The 23,638-nt window shown below is 36.5% G+C and overlaps 2 protein-coding genes and 1 long non-coding RNA gene across 5 annotated transcripts in view; 2 read left to right on the forward strand and 1 right to left on the reverse strand.

The window, feature by feature from the left end:
• Positions 1-533: 533 nt before the first annotated feature.
• LOC105216700 (serine-rich adhesin for platelets) overlaps positions 534-23,638 on the reverse strand; it is a 134,385-nt gene continuing 111,280 nt past the window's right edge. The window contains exon 11 of the mRNA XM_054225822.1: positions 534-610. Coding sequence (XP_054081797.1) covers positions 549-610 — 62 coding nt within the window. The 3' untranslated portion in view covers positions 534-548. The remainder of the gene's footprint in view (positions 611-23,638) is intronic.
• Positions 603-7,086, forward strand: LOC128919947 (uncharacterized). 3 transcript variants are annotated; one of them, XR_008470057.1, is made up of 3 exons: positions 603-2,310; positions 5,492-6,940; positions 6,998-7,086. It is a non-coding gene; the product is annotated as an uncharacterized LOC128919947 (long non-coding RNA). The 3 variants fall into 3 exon arrangements; XR_008470055.1 differs by having other exon boundaries at positions 5,492-6,236; positions 6,331-7,086; XR_008470056.1 differs by having other exon boundaries at positions 5,506-7,086.
• LOC105216689 (uncharacterized) overlaps positions 12,828-23,638 on the forward strand; it is a 34,459-nt gene continuing 23,648 nt past the window's right edge. Inside the window, exon 1 of the mRNA XM_011191304.3 lies at positions 12,828-14,162. Within this exon, the coding sequence (XP_011189606.1) occupies positions 14,151-14,162 (12 nt within the window). The 5' untranslated portion in view covers positions 12,828-14,150. The remainder of the gene's footprint in view (positions 14,163-23,638) is intronic.

Genomic DNA, 23,638 nt, shown 5'->3' on the forward strand with positions numbered 1-23,638 from the left:
GCCACTCATCACAGCTTTATCAGCGTTCTCATTAAATGAGCAATCAAGAATAAATATGACATAAACCCCCGGAGTACATGGTAGACATGTCGCGATCCAAAAGTGAGCGCAATAACGACAATTCCTACGCGGAGAGGTGCTGCAATAACCCGGTTAACTTACTTTATTTTGATACGGTTCCAACCCCTATACGAACTTCAACCGAGGTCCCAATACATTGGTGCAAAAAACATTGCCCATAATACCGGTAGACTCCATTGTGCATAGGTCACTAGCATAACCTGTACCAATCGGGCGTGATCAAGGTCAACTTTTTACCTTGCGAACCACATTCAAAATATGCTAGTCTCGACTTAATACTGAATAGCTACGTGATCTCGATTTACGACATGTCCTCAGCTGGAAATACGGAACTCACATCACAGCAAACACGAAAACCTCAATTCCCATGGCTACCCACGCCTTTCATTAACTTCAACAAATCAGACCTAATTCAAGAATTTATAAGAAACTTGTCCATTCGCGACTCTCAGATAGCATCAGTAGATCTAATCAAAAAACGTAAGAATCAAATCCGTGTGAATAATACCTCTCGAAGTATCGGGGTTTGGAGGTTCTATATGTCTAACCTCTATAACTTTAAGACTCCATTGTTAGCGGAGCCATTTTCGTTCGATGAAACTAAATTTTTCGGAACAAATTCAAATTGGAAATCAAGTTTTTCAGAGCTCTTTCTTAGTCTAAAGTTGGATGCTGAATTAACGGAGCGGTCCGAGGCCAGCCAGCTAGTGGAAGAAATAGATTCGACAAGCAAACTACATATATTCATCGTCCCTTAAATCAAAAGCTGTTTTAGAAGGAAGGTCGTGAGAATGTCTGTCACCTCACCGAGAAGGTGAATCTCCTTGCCCTGTGACGGCCCCTCCGATGTTACTTAAAACAAAATTTCTGAAATACAGAAACTTGTTGGTGGATATACTATTCATACAACCCCACAGTCTCTACCAACTACCGTTAGCTGAACTCAATTGTAATGCCCTGTGCCACAATTTTCGTGCGGGTAAGAGACCTAACAAACGAGACAATTTTAATAATTAAAAACTATCTGGTAACTTTCACCGTACATTTGTATGCAATAGTATAAAGAGAAACCACTATACTACTCGTACAAATGTACTCAACTGTCGGTGCTGCCAGATTGCGCAGCCGACGAATCGTAGATTTTTTGTTACTAAATAAATATAAATACATTAGCGCATACGAATATACCCATACAGAAAGCCAACAATGGAACGAGCGTAGAAAAAATTCACAACTGACAGGCTGGCGAAACGGCAACACAGCAAAAGCTTTTCAGGTCCATACTGCGAGTAAGTGAATGCCTCGCGTGGCCTCGCTTCGTCGTTGTGCCCTTTAATGCTCGCACCAACTGACTGACTGTACGCGCCCCAGCCCAGCGCAGTGGCCAGACTATGAGCGCAATGCTCGCGACCGAGTTGTGCCACCAGCACGCGAACTGACGGACGTACGTATAGACGGGCGCACTGACTGACGGACAAGTTGTTCGACGATTTGCTGTTTTTCTCTTATATATTCATTATTTGCTCGGTTCGTTGTTGCGACACTGCAGTTCGGTCGCGCGCATTTCAAGCGACGACCGTAATAGCAACGACAACGGCGGCTATGGCTTTACTGCAATGCGAAGCAGCCAGTCAGGCAGCCAGCCAGCCGGGGCAGGCAGAGCCAAATAACCCAACCGAATGGGCTCGGGTCGTTCATCGTCGTCGTGGTGTCGGTTGTTTGCGTTTTGCACCAATGCAGCGTTATTCGCTTATCGTTCGAGTGGCGGCCACAGCTTAATCTCACGATTGCAACGACTATGCAATTGTAAACTTTTGCCCAGCACACACAACCAAACACACATTCATAGGCGCGCATATGCATGTATTCAACTTGTTGTTGGTATTTTACATTTGGCATTTCTCTCATCAACCATGCAACCATGCAGCCAAGCATTCGCGTTCATTTTTTCCTATGCACAATGACAGCAAATAGCAAATGCACCAACAGCAATGCAACTTGCTCGGCTGGCTGGCTGCACATTACTAGCAAAAGCAAAGTGGCAGTAAAAATCCATCAAGGACATTGCTGTTTGGTTTGCGAGAATTGCAGCGCAGCAGCGGCGATATAAAGAATTCGACTCAACGCGGTCGCGGCGTTCGAGCCAATAGTGGGTTGTTCGCAAACCGCCATCATCGGTAGCATATTCGTGGTGATTTCCATGCCATCTGGCAACGTTGCGGCGTACAGGTGTACAAGAAATTCAAATTAAATTGACTAAGCAATTGAAATTGTTATCGATTAATGACAGTTGCGTTTCAAATATTCACATTTTGCGAGAAACTGGCAAAACTGGCGGGTTTTTCATGAAGTTGAGTTATATAAAGTTCAGTATGTACTTAGTTACATTGAAAAGTATTTAATTCTCGTAAATGTAAAGTTGTGTGGTTATCGTTATTGAGAATCGACACATTCTAATAGAAAAAAAAAAAACAAAAGATATCTATTTCAAAAAATTCACTCTCGAACCGCAATATAAAAATATCTCTATCTCTAGTAACAACTTTTTAAATAATCGCTTTTTGAACTCTCCTTAGGACTGTTGTGATAAACTTAACTCCCTACAGAACGATTTATCGGGCATAAAACAAATAGCTTAACAGAAGTAACACTAAAACATAAATACGTCCATACCTAATATTGTATTCAAGGCTGCTTCGAATATAAGCGACTCTATAGTATTTGAAACTTAAAAATAAATACTTCTCCCAGATCACACATAAACTTTCACCAAATTGCAAGAGTTCACATCATTTTAATGATCTATCCCAGTATTTCATATTACTGAATTCAGCTGGAAATTTTTGTTGTTAATTCCAGACACATTTTACAAGAGTACAGTCGATCATAGCCCAAATAGAATGGATTATACTAAGACTTTACACATTCATTAAATTCCTGAATGTTAACCCTCTATGATTATTATAAATATTTACGAAAACACTAAATTGCACTCAGTGCCTTATCGAAAATCTTCAAAAAAAAATATTATTTATGTTACTCATTGGCTATTTGTGTTTTTACTTTATTATACTTTATTTAATTTTTATTTTAAGACATTTTATATTTTAGTTTTTCTATTTAATTTAATTAATTTTAATTAATTTAATTCAAATTCTTTATATATTATTATTTTTTACTTTAATCATTTTATGTTTATCATTATTAAAACTTCCATATTATTTTAAATTTATTATTAATATTAGTTTATTTAGTAATTTTATTTGGTTTTATTTTAATTTACTTCATTTTTATACTCTCGCAACATGTTGCAAAGAGAGTTATGGATACTTAGTTAAACAGTGGAACTTCGATAACTCTAACTTCCGTAAGTCAAGCGTTTAGGTATCAAATTTCATACAAATTTGCTCCCATAACTCAAACTTCTATAACTCGAAGTTTTCCATAACACGAACTTTTAAATTGACAATAAAAATCAAATTTCGCACAAATTTCCTTCCATAAATTTGAAATTTTACTGTCAAGGAACAATTTTAAAGGAGTCCCTATATTCGTATGGAGGCGAACAAAAAATATAATATTACACTTATATACATATTTCATAAATCGTGTAACAAAGGCATAAGATACAGACGTCGAGAGCCAAACAATAGCAAAGTGCAACAAACAAAACTACAGAAATCATGTTTTAATGTATTTAAATAAAACTTTTTGCGAAGTAAATAAGTAAAACTGGGTAAATCTACATTGTACAGGCTTTTGAAAAATGGTATGTTTTAATAAAAATTCTATAACCCGATGTTTTTTTGTGGATTATGGTGATTCGAGATAGAGAAGTTCCACTGTATTTTTAACCAATTTTCATCGTTAATTAATTTTTTTGAATTTTGTAATTTACTTGAGTTTTGTTTTTAATTAATTGAAGTTTTGAATTTTCTCATTTAGTATTTTCTGTTTTAGTTTTATGTAATATGTATACCATTAGATTTTTATCAACATTAATTTGTTAATATTATTTTATATTTGGATAGTTCATTTAACGTATTTATGTTTTCAGTTTTAATTATTTTATTTATATATTAATTCTTACTTTTTACTATGTTTTTTTTAATTCGTTTTAACTGGTATTTTAGTTTTTAATATATAATTTAATATAAGTATTAACGATACTATTTTTATTAAATTATTACTATAATTTCATATCAGGTTTCCCGTTTTTTATTTGATGATCTAAATGTATTTGCACCCATTTTTATATACATATCTTTATTATCATAAACTGAATTAAACGTTTGTGTGCTTGTACTAGCCTGATATAGCCCCATGAATATTTATTCAGGTATTTAATATTTTCTAATACTAATTTTTGTTTAACTATTTGTGTTTTCTATTATTTTATTTCATAATTTGTGAAGAATCACCACTATCTAGATATTGATCGACTGCAACGAAATTATGTACATACATATGTATGTATGTGCCAATTCCAATTTTACCACAATCGCAGTATATCAAGCACCACCGATGACCGATTTTCATTTTTTTTTGATTGAGAGATTAATTGAACAAATACATATATGATACAGCAGTCATATTGTAAGGATCAAAGATGAAAAAAATGTAATAAAAATTTCAACTGAAAATATTTTACAAGAAAAAATTAAATATAAACATTACACCTAAATCTGTTATGAAGCCTTACAGTTAAATCTTTCTTAAGATTATTTAGTCAATTTGATTAAATTTTTTCCACCTGTTAGAAATTCTATACAATTAAATTCCTCAAACAAATATAATTATTAATTAATATTGGCATTAACTCTATATATAAATAGTGTTGCCAACCACTTAAAAATGTATCAAATTACCTAAACGGATTTTTTGGAGATACATCTGAGAAGGTTTTGCGACCTTTTTGAAAGTTTAAATTAAAAAGAATATACTATAATTAATTCAATATTGTCATATATAAAAGTTTAAATAACCAAATAGTTTAAATAGCCTAACGTACCATTTCTGCTTTTGAATATGAATTTAATCGAAATAAATTTTTTTTTATTCCTTAAAAAGTTAAATTGAGAAAACTTCTTAATCAAACTTTTTATTGCATTCGATAATTCCAGGTAATTTTTTTAAAACCTAATTTTAAATTATTTTTATGAAATAGGTATTATTAATATTGAGATTTTGATAATAAAAATATTTAATAATAGTCTTTAATGGAAAAAATTATTCCTACTTATTTATTACTGTTTTAAACTTTCAACAACATTAAGTTTCCAAATATCTCCTTATATTCAATTATTTCGAAGTATTTTCGATTAAAAAGTACATGGTTGAACTCTTCAAAACTCAAATGTTGTATCTATTTTAATATTATTTTAAATTCCCCCCTCAACTAAAGGGTAAGTTTTTAATTTTCAGATGAAATTACCGCTAACTTTGAATCGCAACAGCAGTAACGAACTATTTCTAAATTTCATCATGCCACCAATACAGGCGCACCCACACACAACACACTCCAACAAACACATATTAACCGCACAGCCACCACACACCCACAGGTAATCGGCTTGAAGGACACAGAATTTTTTGACAATTGCATTGAACTGTCAATGCGGGATCAGTGCTGCCACATAAAGTAAAACTCAAAAGTGGAAATTTCGTTTTTAAAAATCTATGAATTTGTGAGTACATATGCACGCGATTACCAAAGTGCGCTGTAAAATGAACAAATACGCCGTAACGAAGCAGGCAAATTTACGTTGTGTAGAACTGACGGCAACGGCAAACAACCCCACAAAATACATACAAGTATACATATTGATACATAAAGCGTATTATGTGGCAGTGTGTGGGTATGTGTACAAAATATCGGTTTATATATATTCACTCGTACTGCTAACACTGCTGACTTGGGTTACGAGTTTTCCTTTTCGCTTGTACGAGAATATTTCGTCGGTCGCTTTGCAGCAGTGAAACAACCACCAACAAAAAACGATTTCACAAAACGAACGAACTGCCGACGAATGGTGTTCGTGCCGAAACGCAACAAAACATACACACATTCAAACCGGACCCAGCACCATCCATGCACTCACCACCGCCGACCAAGTCACTTACACACGAATGCACACCGAGATACATATGTATATGTACGTACGCACACTTATGCATTTTAATTTAGTTATTTACGTCGTTGCTGTGCTCGTATGAAATACGTTTTCCTCATGTTTGACTTTATTCTAGTTACCAACCTTGTCGTAGCAGCAAAAGCAAAGCTAAGTATTCACAATTTACTTAATATATGGTTGCGCACAATCTGGCAACGCTCGTTGTTGGAAATTTCAAATAACGGTAAATGTACGTTGCATACATCTGGCAACCCTGCACACTCATAACTTAATGCCGCTCGACCACTCTGCCGCAACTTCTGTTGTTTTACTTCGTTAATATACTTATGCTTGGTGTATTCTTACTTTCCTGCCACATTTGACCACTCAACGGAATTGGTAATGTAGCACAAGGCAGTAAGCGGCAAAAAAGACTTCGCTCAGCGTTGCCATTCGTCGACTGCCATTCGCCGTTGTAACACACTCGGTTTAGCCTTCACAGACTTGATACGATGAAAGGGTCGTTCCACAAGGCGTCAGGATGTGTACAGTGGTGCGAGCGCACAAAATGCGAACAAAATAGACGCTTAAATGCAGCCAACAGATCGACCGACCGAGGTAAAAAGTTGTGCGAATAACCAGCCCACTGTTCAGGAGCATGAATGCTAGTCCTTATATTCATAAGCGCATAGAGGTGGTGCATAAATAGCAGTGTATACCCAGCTACCCAAACCTCAGATGTTCTCGTAAATACTTTGTCCCAGATTCAATCGATTTAATATTAAATGTGTTATATGTTCTAGCGCATAAATTGATTGGTGGCTTGTATGGCTGACCGGGGTCAAAGTGACAGAATGAGTTTAAACAAAATGTATTTAACATTTTTTGAAAATATATATTTGTAAGCCATATATCACTTTCTCAGGTCTGAAAAATAAATCTGCACTTTCAATTTAACTCGATTTGAAAGCTTTAGTTAAAAACTAAAATATCTCAACAACTGTAAATAATAAGTATTAATCCAAACAATTTCTTACGCAAAATAAATATTAAACACAATTTAGACTAAATTTTTATTTTACCAATGGTCAACATATTCCTAGAATTGTTGGCCGGTGTTGGACTCTAGTCTAGACAAATTTTTCTGAGGTTAAAATTCTCGGCCAGATATAAATTCAAGTTTTTGGTTATTTATATTTGATTGGCGTGATGAATGATAGATGACTTTTCAAAAGTGGAGGTACTGCCCTTTTGATCATGTTGGTTACGGTTGTATCTATTTTTATAATAAAATGATTTTCGAAGAAGTCAACATTTCTGAAAATAAATAGAGTTTATTTCTATCTTCCTAGAATCCATCGTTATATACATACTATTAATATCTATATGCGCCAAACCAGCATCAAAAGCAGACACAATGTCAGCCTCGAAATCCAACGCTGGATCATCATTCTTGCGAACAGAAGCGTGGACGATGTCAACATCCGATGAAATAACATTGGGAGTTTTCGAGAGAACGGTTTTGCGAAAGATTTATGATATTTCCAGTTGGTGCCAAATAGCAAGAAAGAGGAATGAGTGCCGCGCCCTGGAGGATTGGGTTACAATCGCGGAAGCGGTCCCTACGCCCAGTACGTATAGATAAATATTCGTCAAATTGGAAATATATGACGCACTAATAGGCACATATCAAAATAGTGAATATATTAAATAACAATCTTATTTACGAAATGAAAATTTAAAAATAATAAAAAAAAAATTAACAAAAAAACAAAACAATTTCTGAGAACACTTTTCGTGTAAACAACAAATTGAGTAATCAAGATTACTTGAGATCTCAAGAGCAAAGATATCGTTTACTTTTTCGTAAGTAATCTGCATCAAATACAGAAGGAAGTACAGTTGAACTTCCATAATTCGAAGTCTCTATAACTCGAAATTTTTTTGTGGATTATGATGTTTCAAGTTAATAAAGTTGATTGATATTATCGGAAGCAACAACCGCGCCGTTTGTTCTGCTTTTTCCCGGATGGATAACGAGGCGAAGCGAATGGATCTGGAGGTGAATGAGGACAAGACGAAATATCTTCTGTCATCTAGCAAACAGTCGGCGCATTCGCGTCTTGGCTTTCACGTCACTGTTGACAGTCATAACTTTGAAGACGTAGATAATTTCGTATACCTTCCCAGGTATCAACAACACCAACAATGTCAGCCTCGAAATCCAGCGCAGAATCACTCTTTCCAACAGGTGCTACTTTGGACTGAGTAGGCAATTGAAAAGTAAAGTCCACTCTCGGCGAACCAAAATCAAACTCTACAAGTCGCTTATCATTCCCGTCCTGTTTTATGGTGCAGAAGATTGGACGATGTCAACATCAGATGAGACGACACTAGGAGTTTTCGAGAGGAAAATTTTGCGCAAGATTTATGGTCCTCAGAACATTGGCAACGGCGAATACCGCAGACGATGAGCTGTACGAGTTATACGACGACATTAACATAGTTCAGCGAATAAAGAGACAGCGGCTACGCTGGCTAGGTCATGTTGTCCGAATGGACGAAAACACTCCAACTCTGAAAGTGTTCGATGCAGTACCCGCCGGAGGAAGCCGAGGAAGGGGAAGGCCTCCACTCCGTTGGAGGGACCAGGTGGAGAGCGACCTGGTTACACTTGGAATCTCCAACTGGCGCCGAACTGCGAAGGAAAGAGAGGAGTGGCGCGCTCTCATCGATTCGGCTATAACCGGCTAAACGGTTCAACGCCAATTAGATACATACATACATACATAATGTTCAATACATTTTTAAATATACTTTTATAAGAATATATTGTAAACCAAAGAATTTCAGTTTTTCGAATCAACAAATAAACGTTGATTTCAGTATTAAATATAACCGAGAAGCGCTGAAGTATTATTTTAAAATTTAAATAAATATTTGAAACCGCCTACATTTGAACATTTTTTAAACGCCCAACCTGCCATGCCGGCACACGAAACTCATCTGACGGCAGATCCTGACGCAGGCCATAAACTTATCGATCGGTTGCGCGGCGGCTTTTTGACGCATATCCGTGCAGAAGCTTTACGACTATGCCCACACAGGCATGCATGTAGAACTGTGCGCGTATGTGTGGCATATCCGTTTCGCGGAGCCTTCGAAAAAGTATGTGTGTGTGAGTTGGACTCCGCAAGCACGGTATAAGCGCGTTGATTATTGATATTTATGCATGTGTGCGTAAATGAGGTCTTCCAGCACCAACTTGCTTGCTAGCAAGCGCTAGTATTGTAGATGGCTGGTTGGCTGATTTGCTGTTAAATTATTATTTTTGCTTTTCTACTTCTGCAGCGCGCTAACATTTAGCAAAAGTACGACCAGCCAGCCAACCCCAGCTAGAAATTCAGCATGCACAAAGTTCGTTTCAAGTCGCTGGTGTTGAGGGAAAAACATCCACAAAGCGTAAAATGTATTTTTCGTTTTGTTGCTGTTTTTTTCGTATAAAAACCCAACTGGCAATAGTATTATTATTTTATTTAGCGCTATCTTGCTCTCGCCCGCCACAGCAGTACACAGCACAACCAGCAGTTTAGGGCGCAGCGCGGCGGAGCGGAGTAGAGCGCTGAAATGAGTCGCGTTGAGTTGGATGGGTATTTGGTAGATACAAATGTGCACATGTGTTAGTTTGAATGTATCTTATGTATATAGATGTGTTTGTATATATGCTCCACGCGTACCTAAATACCAGCGACGTTTGTCTGCACATATTTCTGTAGATATGTATGTGTATTGTTGTTGCTGTATGTATGCATTCGCATTTATATTTTTGTGTGTGTATATACTTCCTCAGTATTGTTAAATATGTATATTTGTGTATGAGTGTGCTTCTATACATTGAAGTACGTTCGAAGTACGGGCACGAACGTGGTGAATGGAGGAATGAAAAAGTGTACATTCACATACACACACACACTCAAACTCATTGTATGCACGAAGCGCTAGAGAATGACAGCACAATATAACAATAGCAACAACAGCCGTACGACGGTCGATTCCATGCCCGACACACAAACACAGACGCAACAATGCACAACGCTACACACCTCATGTTGCTATATACACTTTGGCAGTCAGTCGCTCTGTTTGCTGCTTTCGCCGCTGCCATTGCTGTCAATTTTCGTTCGTTCGCTCGTTCAATTGCTTGCCTGCTTCGCTTCGTGTGCTCAATTTTCCTCTGCTACAGCACCGCCGTACCGTCGTCGTGATCGTAACTGCCGACAGTGGTGTATAGGTAGTTTGGTGTTTGAGAGGGTCACCACTTCAAGGTATCTCAACGATACAAAGAAAAACGATTATTTTCGAAATTTTTCAAGCCAATGACGAGATCGTTTTGAGGTGGTACTCTCTTTACTGCGTTAGTAATAACCGTATGAAAGAATTTTGCATTAAAAGAGTGTAACATCATTTTACTCATTTATTGTGCGAAGAAATTTCGAATTTACAACGAAGTATAGCTTTTGTTACTGTTCGTCTTTTTTCGGTTTATAGTGCAGCTATATAACTCTCTCTGCATCTCTCTAAACAGGAACATTTCTCAAATCTCAAGCTGCCGCTCTAAACTTCAAGTAGAATCCTTCATCATCTTCTCTCGAATTTTTAGTTTTCTGATCGGTTACTCTATATTGCCAGATTAGCTAAACGCTCTCAATGAGCGCTAATGCATAACAGTGTACAAATTTTGTATTTTCCATTATTTCATATAACTTTCATAATTTTCCAATAGTTTAGCCAGGTTCTTTAATATTTTCAAACCCTCAACTCACGCACGCACCTGACTTATTTTGCCACTCTACACATAGCCGTTGTTGCTGACTCTGCTATGCTATTTGTGCTGGCGAACGAACTCGTAACAAGCAACCATAACAGCAACAACACCAACAACGCCTAATATATAATGCAGACAAGTTGCGACCGACAGCGACGAGACACAGTGATCCATACTTTGGTTATATGGACAAATAGTATTCCCAAAATACAGTTAAAACTATCTTTACCGAGATGTTTTTGTTAACATCTCGATTTAGATTAAACAACTTATTTGAATATATTTTATAAAGGACCACTTTTTGTTGGGAGAAGTAGTACTTGTAGTCCTAAGTGAAGTTAGAGTTTAACTATTCAAAATGGTTGTTCGGGTACCTTGAAGAAATTAGCTGATAACTCCGAAAAAATTATAAACCTGTTGTTTAGAGATGAGTGTTAATGTATGGTCTAGAATATTTTAGTACGTCAGTGATTGATTTTTTCATAGCACTCGGAACGAAAATTTTGAAACATCGCATACATGATGAATTTTTAAACGTTTATACTGTCTCCGGAATGTAATAAGTTTCCCTAAAATAAATGTTTCTGGCCAGCAATTCATCTGAAAGTTTCATATTTTCGATCTCCATTGTAGAATGACATGCAGTCATATTTTTATTTTGTATAGACATCGCTTACCAATACATCTCAGGCTAAGAAAGCTATTAATTGAGGTTAAGTGTAGAAGGCATTATTTAAAATACAATTTAACTTCCCTAACTCGAATCGCCATAATCCACAAAAATCTTCGAGTTAGAGTGTTATGGAAGTTAAATTGTATGAAATTTGATTTCTGTTGCCAAATCAAGAGTTCGAGTTATGGATTTCGAGTTATAGAAGTTCGAAATATGGAAGTTGCTCTACAAAATCCAAACCAGGTCAAATTTTAGTACTATATGAATACTGTCATATTAGTATCCGTGAATCAACAATTTATCTCTATTTTACTAAAAAAATGTGTTAAATAAATAATTGTGAAAATTTATAGATAGAAATTTATACACACCAAACAACTTCAGATTTCGACAATATTTTAATAGAAGACCTCACAAGCGGAAAATCATTGAAAGATTAGAAGAGCTGAGAGAGAAAATTTAAATTTACTTTAAATTCCACTATTGACCTTTTGCAAAAAATAGGTCGAATTACTTTCGAGAAAACACCGAGAAGAATACAACCAACTGAAAGACGAAAAGCCCACTGTGCCGTGCCGACATTTACGACTATGCCGACAACTGGGTAGGTACGTACACAAAACGTTCGCCTCGATGCCAGCCCGTCCGTCAAACTGTCGGACTGTTGGACGAAACGTTAGCGCAACGCTTGCTTACTTGCTTGATTATTGGGTATACAGCCAGCTATGTACACATGTATATACCTATATGTATACATACAATATGTATGAGACGAGGTAGATAGCGAGCGAACGCTACACACGATGAAGATTACCACAACGAAGTTGGGCAAAGCGAAGCGAAGTGAGGAAACGAAGCACACAAACGCAGCAATTCGTCGTTTATGTGTATGTACATATCCGAATGCTTGTATGTGTGTGTGTCGTTATCGAGTGCGCTGTGTGGCTTAAGCAACAACATATAGTTCACACACACACGTACCCTCATTGTTGATGACGACGACGACGAAGCGTCGTTATATGTACAATGGCAGTCGGCAGCGCAGTCGACGCAGCCAACACATTTTCGAACGTTTCTACTGTGTGCCTCTGGTGAACGTATCTTTCGGTTTGCCAGATTATTTGTGATTTTAGCATGGTAGACTAAGGTACAACGTCGCTCGCACGCACGTTCGTTCGTTCGCTAGCTCGTTTCGTCGTAGTCTCGTCGAACAGAAAAATAAATTTTGTGTAAAGCACTAAACACTATAGTAGCGCCGCCGACACATTAGCCAAGCTAGTAGTTGTCAATAGAGTGATGTGACAACGCGCGTATAATTCTCATTCCAATAAAAAACGCGCGTACGTGATTAAATAATTTTACAAACAAATATTACTAATAAGCTATACAACAAATAAACGTAAAATATTTTGCCGAAAAATCATTTGTTTCAAGCAAGTAAGCAAAGCATAAAAGTGTATAGCCAAAGGTGCAACAAAAATTCGAATAAGTATTTCGAAAAATTACAATAAAAAATTAACAGTTTGAAAAGTGACATTTTTGGAATTTCCTAAGCAAAGTGACAGGAGTTTTGCAGAAGACAAGTAAATTTCCAAATAAGAAAGAACGAATAAATTTCAAAACAAAAAGTTGCCGCACAAAATACAACACAGCAAACCAGTGACAACAAGGAACTGTGCAAATATAAAATTAATAAAAATTTAAAGTAAATTCCATTAAAGTATTACTATAAGCAACATCGTGCATTTTGTACACAACAACAATTGCAGAAAAAAACGCGCGCTCTACCACAAACAGCGCCGAATTATCGAGTCAAAACCAAAGTCAAGTGTAACTAACTGTAGCAATAAAGCAACACCAACAACACATTGACATTTGCCGAAATAGCAGCAGCAACAACAAGAACAACTAGCGAAGAAACAGTGCAAATTCCAGAGTTGTTGCAGCATCTTAACGACTGTGTGTGTATATGTATGCATGTATGTGTGACAGCAGATTTCCTTCCGCATTGAGAGGTGTAAACAAAGCGGCAACACAACAAGAAGCAGCAAGCAGCAGCACTTCTTGTGGCAAATACAATAAGCGCGCAAAACCACGCACAAGTGCAGCAGTAGCAGCAACAACAACAACAGCTAACACTATCTAGTGACAAGTGGAACACAGAAAGTGTTTAAAAGCGGCTAACAATTAGAACTAGCAGCAGCAACAAATATTAGTAACAAAATATCTGCAACAGCAACAAAAAGTATTACAACAAAGCACTTAAAGCTTAAGAAAAACGCAATTATTTTGGCATAAACTACTAAACTAAGAAAAATCATAACTTCAAATTCCCTGTTTATGATTTGTGCCCAATAAGAGCAACAAGCGCTGAACGTATTTAAAGGACAGCAGCTAATTGGAGTATACGCTAAGAAGACACAGTGGCAACTGTATATTTTATTAACTTCAAACAATAATGTGCACTGAGGTAAGTTTTTCTAAAATAAAATTACTTTTATAATTTTCAAACTAACATTGTAATTACATATATTGACAGCAACTTGGGGGGATAGCGCTTGCTGTTTGGAAGCAGCGAAATAGTGAGCGCTAGTGAGGATTATGATTGGGATTATTTGTAATGGTTTAAGAATGTTATAAAATATTATTTTTTTAGTTATAAAATAGCTTCTTGTTTGGAAAAGATAATATTGAAATACAATTGAAAATGATAATATATGTATGTCAAAGTGATCTTATATTCCTAATTTCAGGATTAATCAGAAAGCACAATAACAATCAAAATAAAACAAAGTTTTTGTAATATCATCACAGATGGTTAAATCATTATTTAAAATAGAAGTAATCGGACTTAAAAATTATATTAAATATATTAAAAGTTAAAATAGCGTCACATTACAAAATTCATGTACGAAACAGCACCAATTTCAAAAATAATAATAGACATTGCTAGACATTAGTCTTAAACGAAATTTATTTCAGTTGTTTTTTAAGAATAGATCATTTCTAAAATAGTTCGAAATTAAAATATACTATGTTCAAAGCTACAAGATCATCATTATCATATGCAATCATATTTTTCGGAATCTAAATGTATTACTTGTCACTTGAAAGTCTGTTCTATATTCCAATTCGGCCAGATGAAAAGTAGTGTTAAAAATTTCATAGTATTTTTGATTTCGAAAACAATTTCAAAAACACATAAATAAAAGTTGATAATTATTATGATTTCAACAAATTCGATGCAGTCTAACTTCAGCATATATCTTCATTACAACTTTTATATATCGATGGCTTATCACGTTTTCTACTATTCTTGACGACAAATATCATTTCATGAGTTAATATTCAGAATTATTTTACACTTAAGCCTAATCTTTACTAGCACTACATAAATGGATAAAACGATATTCATTCAACAATATTCATCGATAATCGATTTTTCATTAAAATTCTCTACCAAAACTCAGCGCTATTTTTCCATGATGAGTCAAGTGCTAAAAACATTTTTAAATTCCCAGCTACACCCTGTATTCAGAGACTATGCAAAGCGAAAAAACCATGAATAATACTAGAAAATCATGACACACGCTAGCGTAAATAAATATCGAAAGTCGCTGAGTGCAGATCTGTACAGCGTTGACTGAATAAATGAGTAATTTGTGGGTTAGAGGCAGAGTTTCTAAAGAATAAATAAATAAGAATACTATATGAACAAGGATAATGCAATGTATTGAATTGAAAGGAAAATTATCAAATTGTATTAAATTTTTATGAAGAGATGATGGCTTAGGTAAAGAAAATAGTAGGCAAAGTCAACAGAAAATATATTAGAAATAACTACTACACGGCTTATAATTTCTATATCTTAATACATTTAGATATAACCTCACAAATCGAAACGGGCAAAGCCAAAAAATTGTGATTTGAGAAAGTAACCCATTTCAAAAACTAAACTCTTACGAGTACTGCAACTTCTACTTTTAATGCTATTTCTTCCCCATAAACAGTTATATAGCACATGTGCAACACACATAAGTATCATTAACACTTGCATTTCCGAGCAATTATAAATTGATAATTCGCTTATAATCAATATCCTAGAGTATCCTTAACGCATATAAACACATATCTATATTAGACCAATAACAAAGGAAGTGTAGCAAATGCATAGTAAAATAACAACAACAAAACTAAGGTAATATTGTAACATAACAGTCTATCTGACCGGCAGGGAAAGCCCAATCGACCAATTTCAAATCCAACATGTGGTTACGCCAATTTGTGAACCTTATCACCAAAGCAACACAACAACAACCACAAACATACATACATGACAGCAAACATATGTCTACAATTTAAATTTTTGCCATGTTGTTATTGTTATTGTTATAAGCGCAACAGCATCCTAGCTGTGAAGTGAATCGATTAGTGTGTAAAGTGGCGCTTTACGCAGCCACAAGTCGTTGCTGCATACAGGCAGAGGCAACGATAACCGCACTTTGCGAATTTCATGCTGCTGCAACGAAGTCTGCGCTGTGCCTCCACGCAATTGGTAGGGGTGAGTGTGTGCCGTTAGAATGCATGTGCAATACATATGTATGTACATTTGTTTGGCACAGTTGTAGAGCAATGCATGCGCTTAGTTTAAAACAGCGGCACGTGTGTGTTGCAAGCAAAGGCTGCAACTAGAGTGGCGCTTGTGATAAAAACGCGAGAAACACTTGATCGATTTATATAATGTGCAGTGCACTTGTCAGGGACTCCCTATATGCCGACCAATACAGTTGTCGAGGTGCAACAGCTTTTTGCTGGCTGCACGTGTTGCAAGGTTGCATGCTGCATTCTTTATGAACATATAAATCAACTAAACATATTATTTGTTGTTGTTGTCCTTATGTTATTTGTGCGTAGCAAATAATGTACGTCAGCAGCGACTGCATGACAAGTTGTTTAGGGAAATAGTGGAAAAATACAAACAACTCAGCGAGTTTGCAAGCGTAAATGTGTTTGTATGTGTGCACACAATGCGGAAAAGTTGGCGAAACTTGCATTGTTGTGTGGCAAACTTCCTTCCTTTCTTGGCTGCTGCGGGCAACAAACAAAACTGAAAAGCCGATTGACGTGCGTGCAACATTACGTTGCGGCACATATGTATACTATAGATACTATAATGTTAGAAAAGTTGGCGAAAACTGTTTATTTGCTTTAAGCGCGTTCTCTGTCTCTCTTTTGCTTAATTTTGTGATTTTAATTTTTTTTCCAAATTTTTTATCTTTTCTTGAACTTCTAAGTATTCGTTTCACAAACAAAAACCAAAAAAACAAAATGCAACATTAGTGTGTTGTTAGCGCAACATATGTAAATCAGATTTTGCCTGAATGCAACATGTGTAACACAAAAATAACTATAGCACAGGTGTTGCATGCACATCCTTTTCATTCGCAAAGTAACGGTATCACAAGTCACCAATAATGCTCAAGATACTGAAATTGATATTCCACAGCGCACGTGCTCGCCGTTGTTATAATTTTTGTTTTCATCCATTTTTTCTGTCTCACTTGGCATTCATGCCATCGGTTGCACTCTGGCAACATAGCAAAAGCCGCTGCCGACGCCTTGCAGCAGCAGACAGAGCGCGTTGTCAATTTATTGCTTGTAGACGTTGCAATTCTTTATTCGCTATTATTTACATATGTACATAAAAATAAACAGCTAATTCTGCTCATTGTTTTTAGCGGCCTTTGTGTGGCATGCAACAATGCACGCTACACTTTTCACCACATTCATACATATCTACATATTTAAAAGCGCTCACTTATTTCGGTAATTGCGACATGACCTTTACTTTTATTATAATCATTGTTGTTGTTGTTGCTTCAAAAGTTGGATGTCTTCAAATGTATTCTCATTCTTTGTTTTGCTCTGCAAATTTTCAACAAACGCCACTTGTTTATCTTTTGCCAATTCTTTCACTCACACGTCCAAGAAAAACCAAACAAAACAGGTACAAAAACAAAGCCAACAAGCAACTAATAATTTCCTCCACCATTCAAGCAATAAACAAATGCCAAACATTTTCAACGACATTAATTACTTCTGCTCAAAAACACACGCTCGCTCGCTTTTTATGTGTGTGAGCGCTTAGCGCTTTTTTTATGCCTGTCAGCATGTGTGTGTGCGCCTTTTAATCATGCACCTTTATGACCACTAAACGCTAACAGCGCAGCGCATTGACGCGCCGCAACGCGTTAACAGCGGCGACGGCGTCATCATCCGCATCGGTATGATTGCCTTAGTGCGGCGCTTAACATCCGCCAAGTTAAAACTCGGCCACATTTGCGACGTCTCTTGTCCAATAGCAAACGCGAACAACTGCTTCTGCCAGCCGCCGCGTCACGCATTAAAACTGCTTCCGTTCGTCGTTCATTGCGTTGGCCGCGGCTATTTGGTTTAGTTGTTGTGTGTCAGCGTCATAATAATTACAAAATCAAATTGTGACTTGCTGAACATTAAGAAATGTTTGTATATACATTCATATGTATATGACAGACAGACAGATACACTTTTTGGTTTGTCATCATTCGCATTGTTAATTGTTTGGCTTTCGCTTTCATTGCGGCGCAGCTGTTGAGGAAGTTCAACTAAAATGCGAAAGAAGTCAAAATGAAATGTTCTGAAATAAAAACAAAATATATATTTTTTACACTTTCGCATCACTTTAATGCCACAAAAACTGAGGCGCCACATAATATCAATAACAACAAACACGTGTGTATAACTACAAACAACAATGACACAGTTAATTTGCATCCTTTAATGTGCGGCGCGTAGTGATAAGCGCGCAAAAACAATAAGAAACACACTCCAAACAGCGGCGCTAGCAATCAGGTGGTCAGCCAACGATAAACAAAAAATGCAAGCAAATGGAAAAGCGTAACCCGAAAAATGAAAAATAAAGCGCAGACGGGCATTCCCGTAATGTTCCAAAAAAAAAAAAAAAAAAACTGGAAGGAGACACAACAACAACGAAAAAAAAACAACAAACAACGGCATGCTGCGACCGCTGTTATCCTTACCCCTACATTACATGCCACAATAAACGTGCTCATTTTCATTTGTGGCAACAACAAAATACGAGTACATATGTACATACCCACGAAGTGCCTAAAGGCAGTCAGCGTCGCTGCTATTTTGCATGCTGCCTATAATGGCATAAACCCCAAAAAGCTGCATTCAGTAAGCACAGCACCTTTTAATGTTGCCGCGGCCTGCCAATACAGCACCACCACCAACAACAACACCAACCCATTAACCAACAGCGCTAACTATCGTAACGACAGCGTTTGCCGCTGCCGCCGCTGTTATGGCAATTACTCTGAGCTGAGTGTGCGAGTACTTTTGCAACATCTTGTGAGAGGCGATGACGATGACGACGACGATAGCGTTGGCTGCTGCTGTTGCCGCTGGTGTATGGGATGCTGCGCGATATTTATTCATAAATAGCGTTAAATGTTGGCGCGCCGGTTCAGTTGTTAGCCAACCAACGACCAAGCAAGACGACAGCCAAAGAACCACCAAACGGCTAGCGAATGAACAAATGCATACGCGTACGTATGAATGGGTTGAACAAGAACAACAACAAGAAACGCTACGACAGCAATTATAACGAAATTTTCTATGTATGGGCACATGCAACCCAACGAAAACTGTGTCTACGTACAGATGTGTGTCTGCGTGGCCAAATCGTAATCAACGAGCATGTTGCACGCACTACAACCACGCTGTTGCAAGTTGCCATTGCTGTTGTTTTTGTTGCTTGTTGGGCATATATTTCAGCGAGACGCGAGCACGACCACTCGAACATCGAGGGAACAGCAGCAGCAGCAACGCCACTGTCCCAGCATAACTACATACGTGCAACATGGAGTGGGTGGTTGGGTGTTTAGTTGGTTGGTGCACTTCTATTTTAACAACAATGGCAGCACAAATATGCATATGTGTTTTCATGCGTCGGCATTTCGTCGTCGTCGTTTAGCGACAGAAAAGAGTTGAAAGTTTGCGCGTGTCGTCGTCCGAAATTTTGGCGCTCCACGGCGCAAGTAACATCACATAAGTGCAGGCATGCCGCCACAGCATACAGACATACCTGCATACTAATAAGCGGGAATATCCATGCTAGGCTTTAACCTGTTGTTTGCTCGGCTCGGTTGTTAATATGCTGTTATTATATCTATTTATGATACTCAACATGCAATTGTAGTGCCTTTTGTCCATCGAGCGCCTACTTGCATGCATTTCTACACTTTGTGGCATGTTCACTGCTGTTTTTTCGTGCCACATAAGCAACACTGAATGTATATAATAATCTTATATTGGCTTTTTTACTTACCCCGTTCAATTTGCATGCTAGCAACACACATTTTCCTTGCAACGTGTACTCGAACCTTGCTTAAAATGTCCAGCAACTCGCTGCATGTGTCCATGGCTGCTTGTTGCCACACTCGGCATTGTTTCAGCATGCCTGGTCTGCAATATTTACCCTTATTATATCACTTCTTAATTACTAATACATGCCACACAGCTTACGTACTTACTTTTTACAAACTCTTTTGCACTTCCTTCTCTGTTCAATTGTTCCTCTCATGTGCGCCACTTATTTTAAACCCACGCCGTTGTTGCCGCAAGCAAACAGCTGATTTTAAATTTCGCCACTTTTTCACGTTTACCTTGTAAACAGCGTTGCCACTTACACCTTACACCCCTTTACAACGGTATATATGTATGTATGTGCGCGCAGACAGTTATTCTCACATTTGCCTTTCATCCTTTCCGCAGCTTTTCTTGCTGCCCATTTCACTTGTCAAAAAAGTAATCGTGTACACATTGCTTGCCTCTTATTAATGGTTTTCGTCTGCGCTTCATTGATACGTTGCGCGGTTGCGGGCGGTGAGCCGCGCCTCTTCTGCCAATTCGTCGCTTTTATGTGGATCCTTGCTTTGGCTGTCGACTGGCAGTACTTACGCGCTTGTCGATTATGCGGTTGGTGGTGGCGATTTCCGCTATAAATGCGGTTAAAATTTATAACTTGTTGCTTTAATGAATGGTGCTCGTATTTTTTGGGAGCTTTATGAGTTACATATGCGCAAGAGGGTAGGTTTTTTGAAGCGGAAGCTTGCATTTTTTACCCAAATATCTGCTAATGTCAAGCGAAAGTCATATTTTTTTGCTGTTATATTGAGATTTTAATACTTCTTTTTGGGTTAAATGCACTGAAAATATAAAAACAATTATAAAATCCAATATTTTATCGTATTTTATAAAAATACAAAAATTCAAATTCAAAACAAAAATAAATTTTATTATTTTTTTTTTTAAATTTAATTTTCTTTTTTTATTTAAATTTTTTTTATATTTTTATGTTACTAAATATATTGTTATTTATACAAATTTTTGCAATTAATTGTGACTGAAACAATTTTTCGCACTATTTACACTATTGAAGCACTAATTTCCACGCCAAATAAGCAAATTTTGAAAGTCATCTAAACAAATAAGCGAACTCTTTACGTAAATTCGACATAACTCAGTATCAATTTACTCAGCGAAAAATACAAACTCACTACGTAAATGGTGACGAATTTGCATACAGTCAAGAATCTCTAAATTTTGTTGTTGTGCTACATTCAACAGATTTTTATAGAAAGCCAGCTTATTTATATTTTTTATGCGGAAGTGGTCACAGGCTTAATTTAGAAAGCTATTTTTTAAATATAACTGACTCATTACTGAAATTTAGTTTGAGAAAAAATAATTCAATATATTGGAAAAGTGTTGGCAGTATTAAAAATATGATGAAATATATGAAATGTGTGTTATACAATGCAAAAATAATAAATATTTTGCATTTAATAGAAAAAGCTTTGCAGAAAATGCAAAAAATAATTATGCAAATTTTAAAGCATATTTGCTTTAATATATAACACATATCTATATACTTACATATATAAATACATATATACGTGAGACAAACAATTCAAACGCAAATATATAGCACAAAGCCGGCGTAAAAAACTATGCAATTAAAATAATGAATAACGCCGAAAAAAATTGGCGCTTTAAAAGCGTACAGCTGATAATACATACAGCCACCCACCCACCACCCAAACCGCACAGCGCACGCACACACAGAAAGGTGCGGCTGGACTACGGCTGACCACCAACGGCCCACACACACACAGTCACACAAAAATACATACAAACATACTTATAAGCATAAAAACACTGATGCGCTGACCAGCATTGCTGGCGACCAGCAGTAGGAACAGCAATACACCCGCACCATCAACGACCGCCACTGCGTATGAGTAACATACATTTCATTACATTAAAGTAAATTAAATTCATCATACGCACTGTACAACCCACTAGAAATTTCTTTTCGGTATTTCGTTGCTGTTTTACTACTGTTGCTGCCGCTGATTATGATGACTATGACAACAACAACTAAAATATGCCGCCCACAGTTGTCTTGAAAAAAGTCGTTGCTGTTGTTGTTATTATTTTATTTATTTTTTACTAACAGCAGCAAAAAAAAATTAACCATGATAACTTTGCTGTTAAGTGGCAGCTTCGTATTGAGTTGAGTTCGAAATTTCTTTGCTGCCGCCTTGCGCTGCTAACAGTTGCCGGCATGACTTAACTACGCCATCCAAACATCTAACACGGCGGTTGTTGTGTGGCGTATTGTGGGCGCCATTGGTGAGTTTTTATTATGTCAGCATTCATTGCGGTTGTCGTTACAGATTTGTTTCTCGTTTTGCTATTTTCCCTTTATTTTACTTGTTTTATTTTATTCATTTTTTCCTTTCGTTTTGTTGCCACATATTTCACCCAATTTCATTATGCGCTCGCCAATATACACACATAAACATCTAAATGCGGCGCTTTTATTTTATACTCTACTTTATTTTCGGTTTTACGTTCTACACTTTTGTTTTTGTTGTTGCTACTTGCTTGTATGTCCTGACCATTTTCATTACGCACAACCAACAACAAAGACACTTTATATACTTTATGCATATCACATTATATACTATATGCTATGTAATATATATGTATTTTGAGCATACAGTTGCCAACTTTAGTGCCACCCACTCGCTTCATGCGTATAATACACTAGCACCACACCGCCACTTTGTTATACTTATATACATAGTATGTAAGTATATATGTTCATATGTATGTATTGTATATACCATACCTATTAACAATATCCCTGAACCGTGCACCACCACCACCACCACCACCAACATCATCAACATCGTCCTCGTCGGCAAAGTGCTCATGTGATGTTGGTGATTTTGAGCTTTTAGGCTGCCACGAGGCGTTCACTTTATATTTTGTATGGACTTATGGAGCATTTTTAGTACAAAGTTTTAATTTTTTAGTCAATAAATTATACTTTATGCTTAATATGAATACTATTTTTTAGTACTAATTTTAATTTTTAGTACAATTTTTATTTTAGTACTCAATTGAATTTTTAGTACTATGATTTTAGAACTTATTTAATATTGTCTAATTTAATTGCGTCTTGAAGCTAGTTCGCTTTTAGTACTAATTTTAAAATTTAGTACAAACAAGTTTGGTTTTAGTACTATTTAATTTCGACTTTATATGCATTCAGATCAACTTTATAATATTTTTAGCATAAAAGTACTTTTTTTAATCATTGCGGAGTACTAAGATTATTTCTTCAAATCATTTTGTTTATTAAAAATATTCTTAAAAATCATAAGAAAGAAAAGTTCCACAAAAGCCTCACAAGTCCTACATAGCATCCAAAAACAAATATACGAACACATAAAATATCTACTTATGTAACAGTAAACGAACGAAAGGACGGAGAGCAGGATTTGTAGATACGGGCAAACTAAGAAATTA

This window comes from Zeugodacus cucurbitae, chromosome 2, assembly GCF_028554725.1.
Source record: "Zeugodacus cucurbitae isolate PBARC_wt_2022May chromosome 2, idZeuCucr1.2, whole genome shotgun sequence".
Lineage (NCBI taxonomy): Eukaryota > Metazoa > Arthropoda > Insecta > Diptera > Tephritidae > Zeugodacus > Zeugodacus cucurbitae.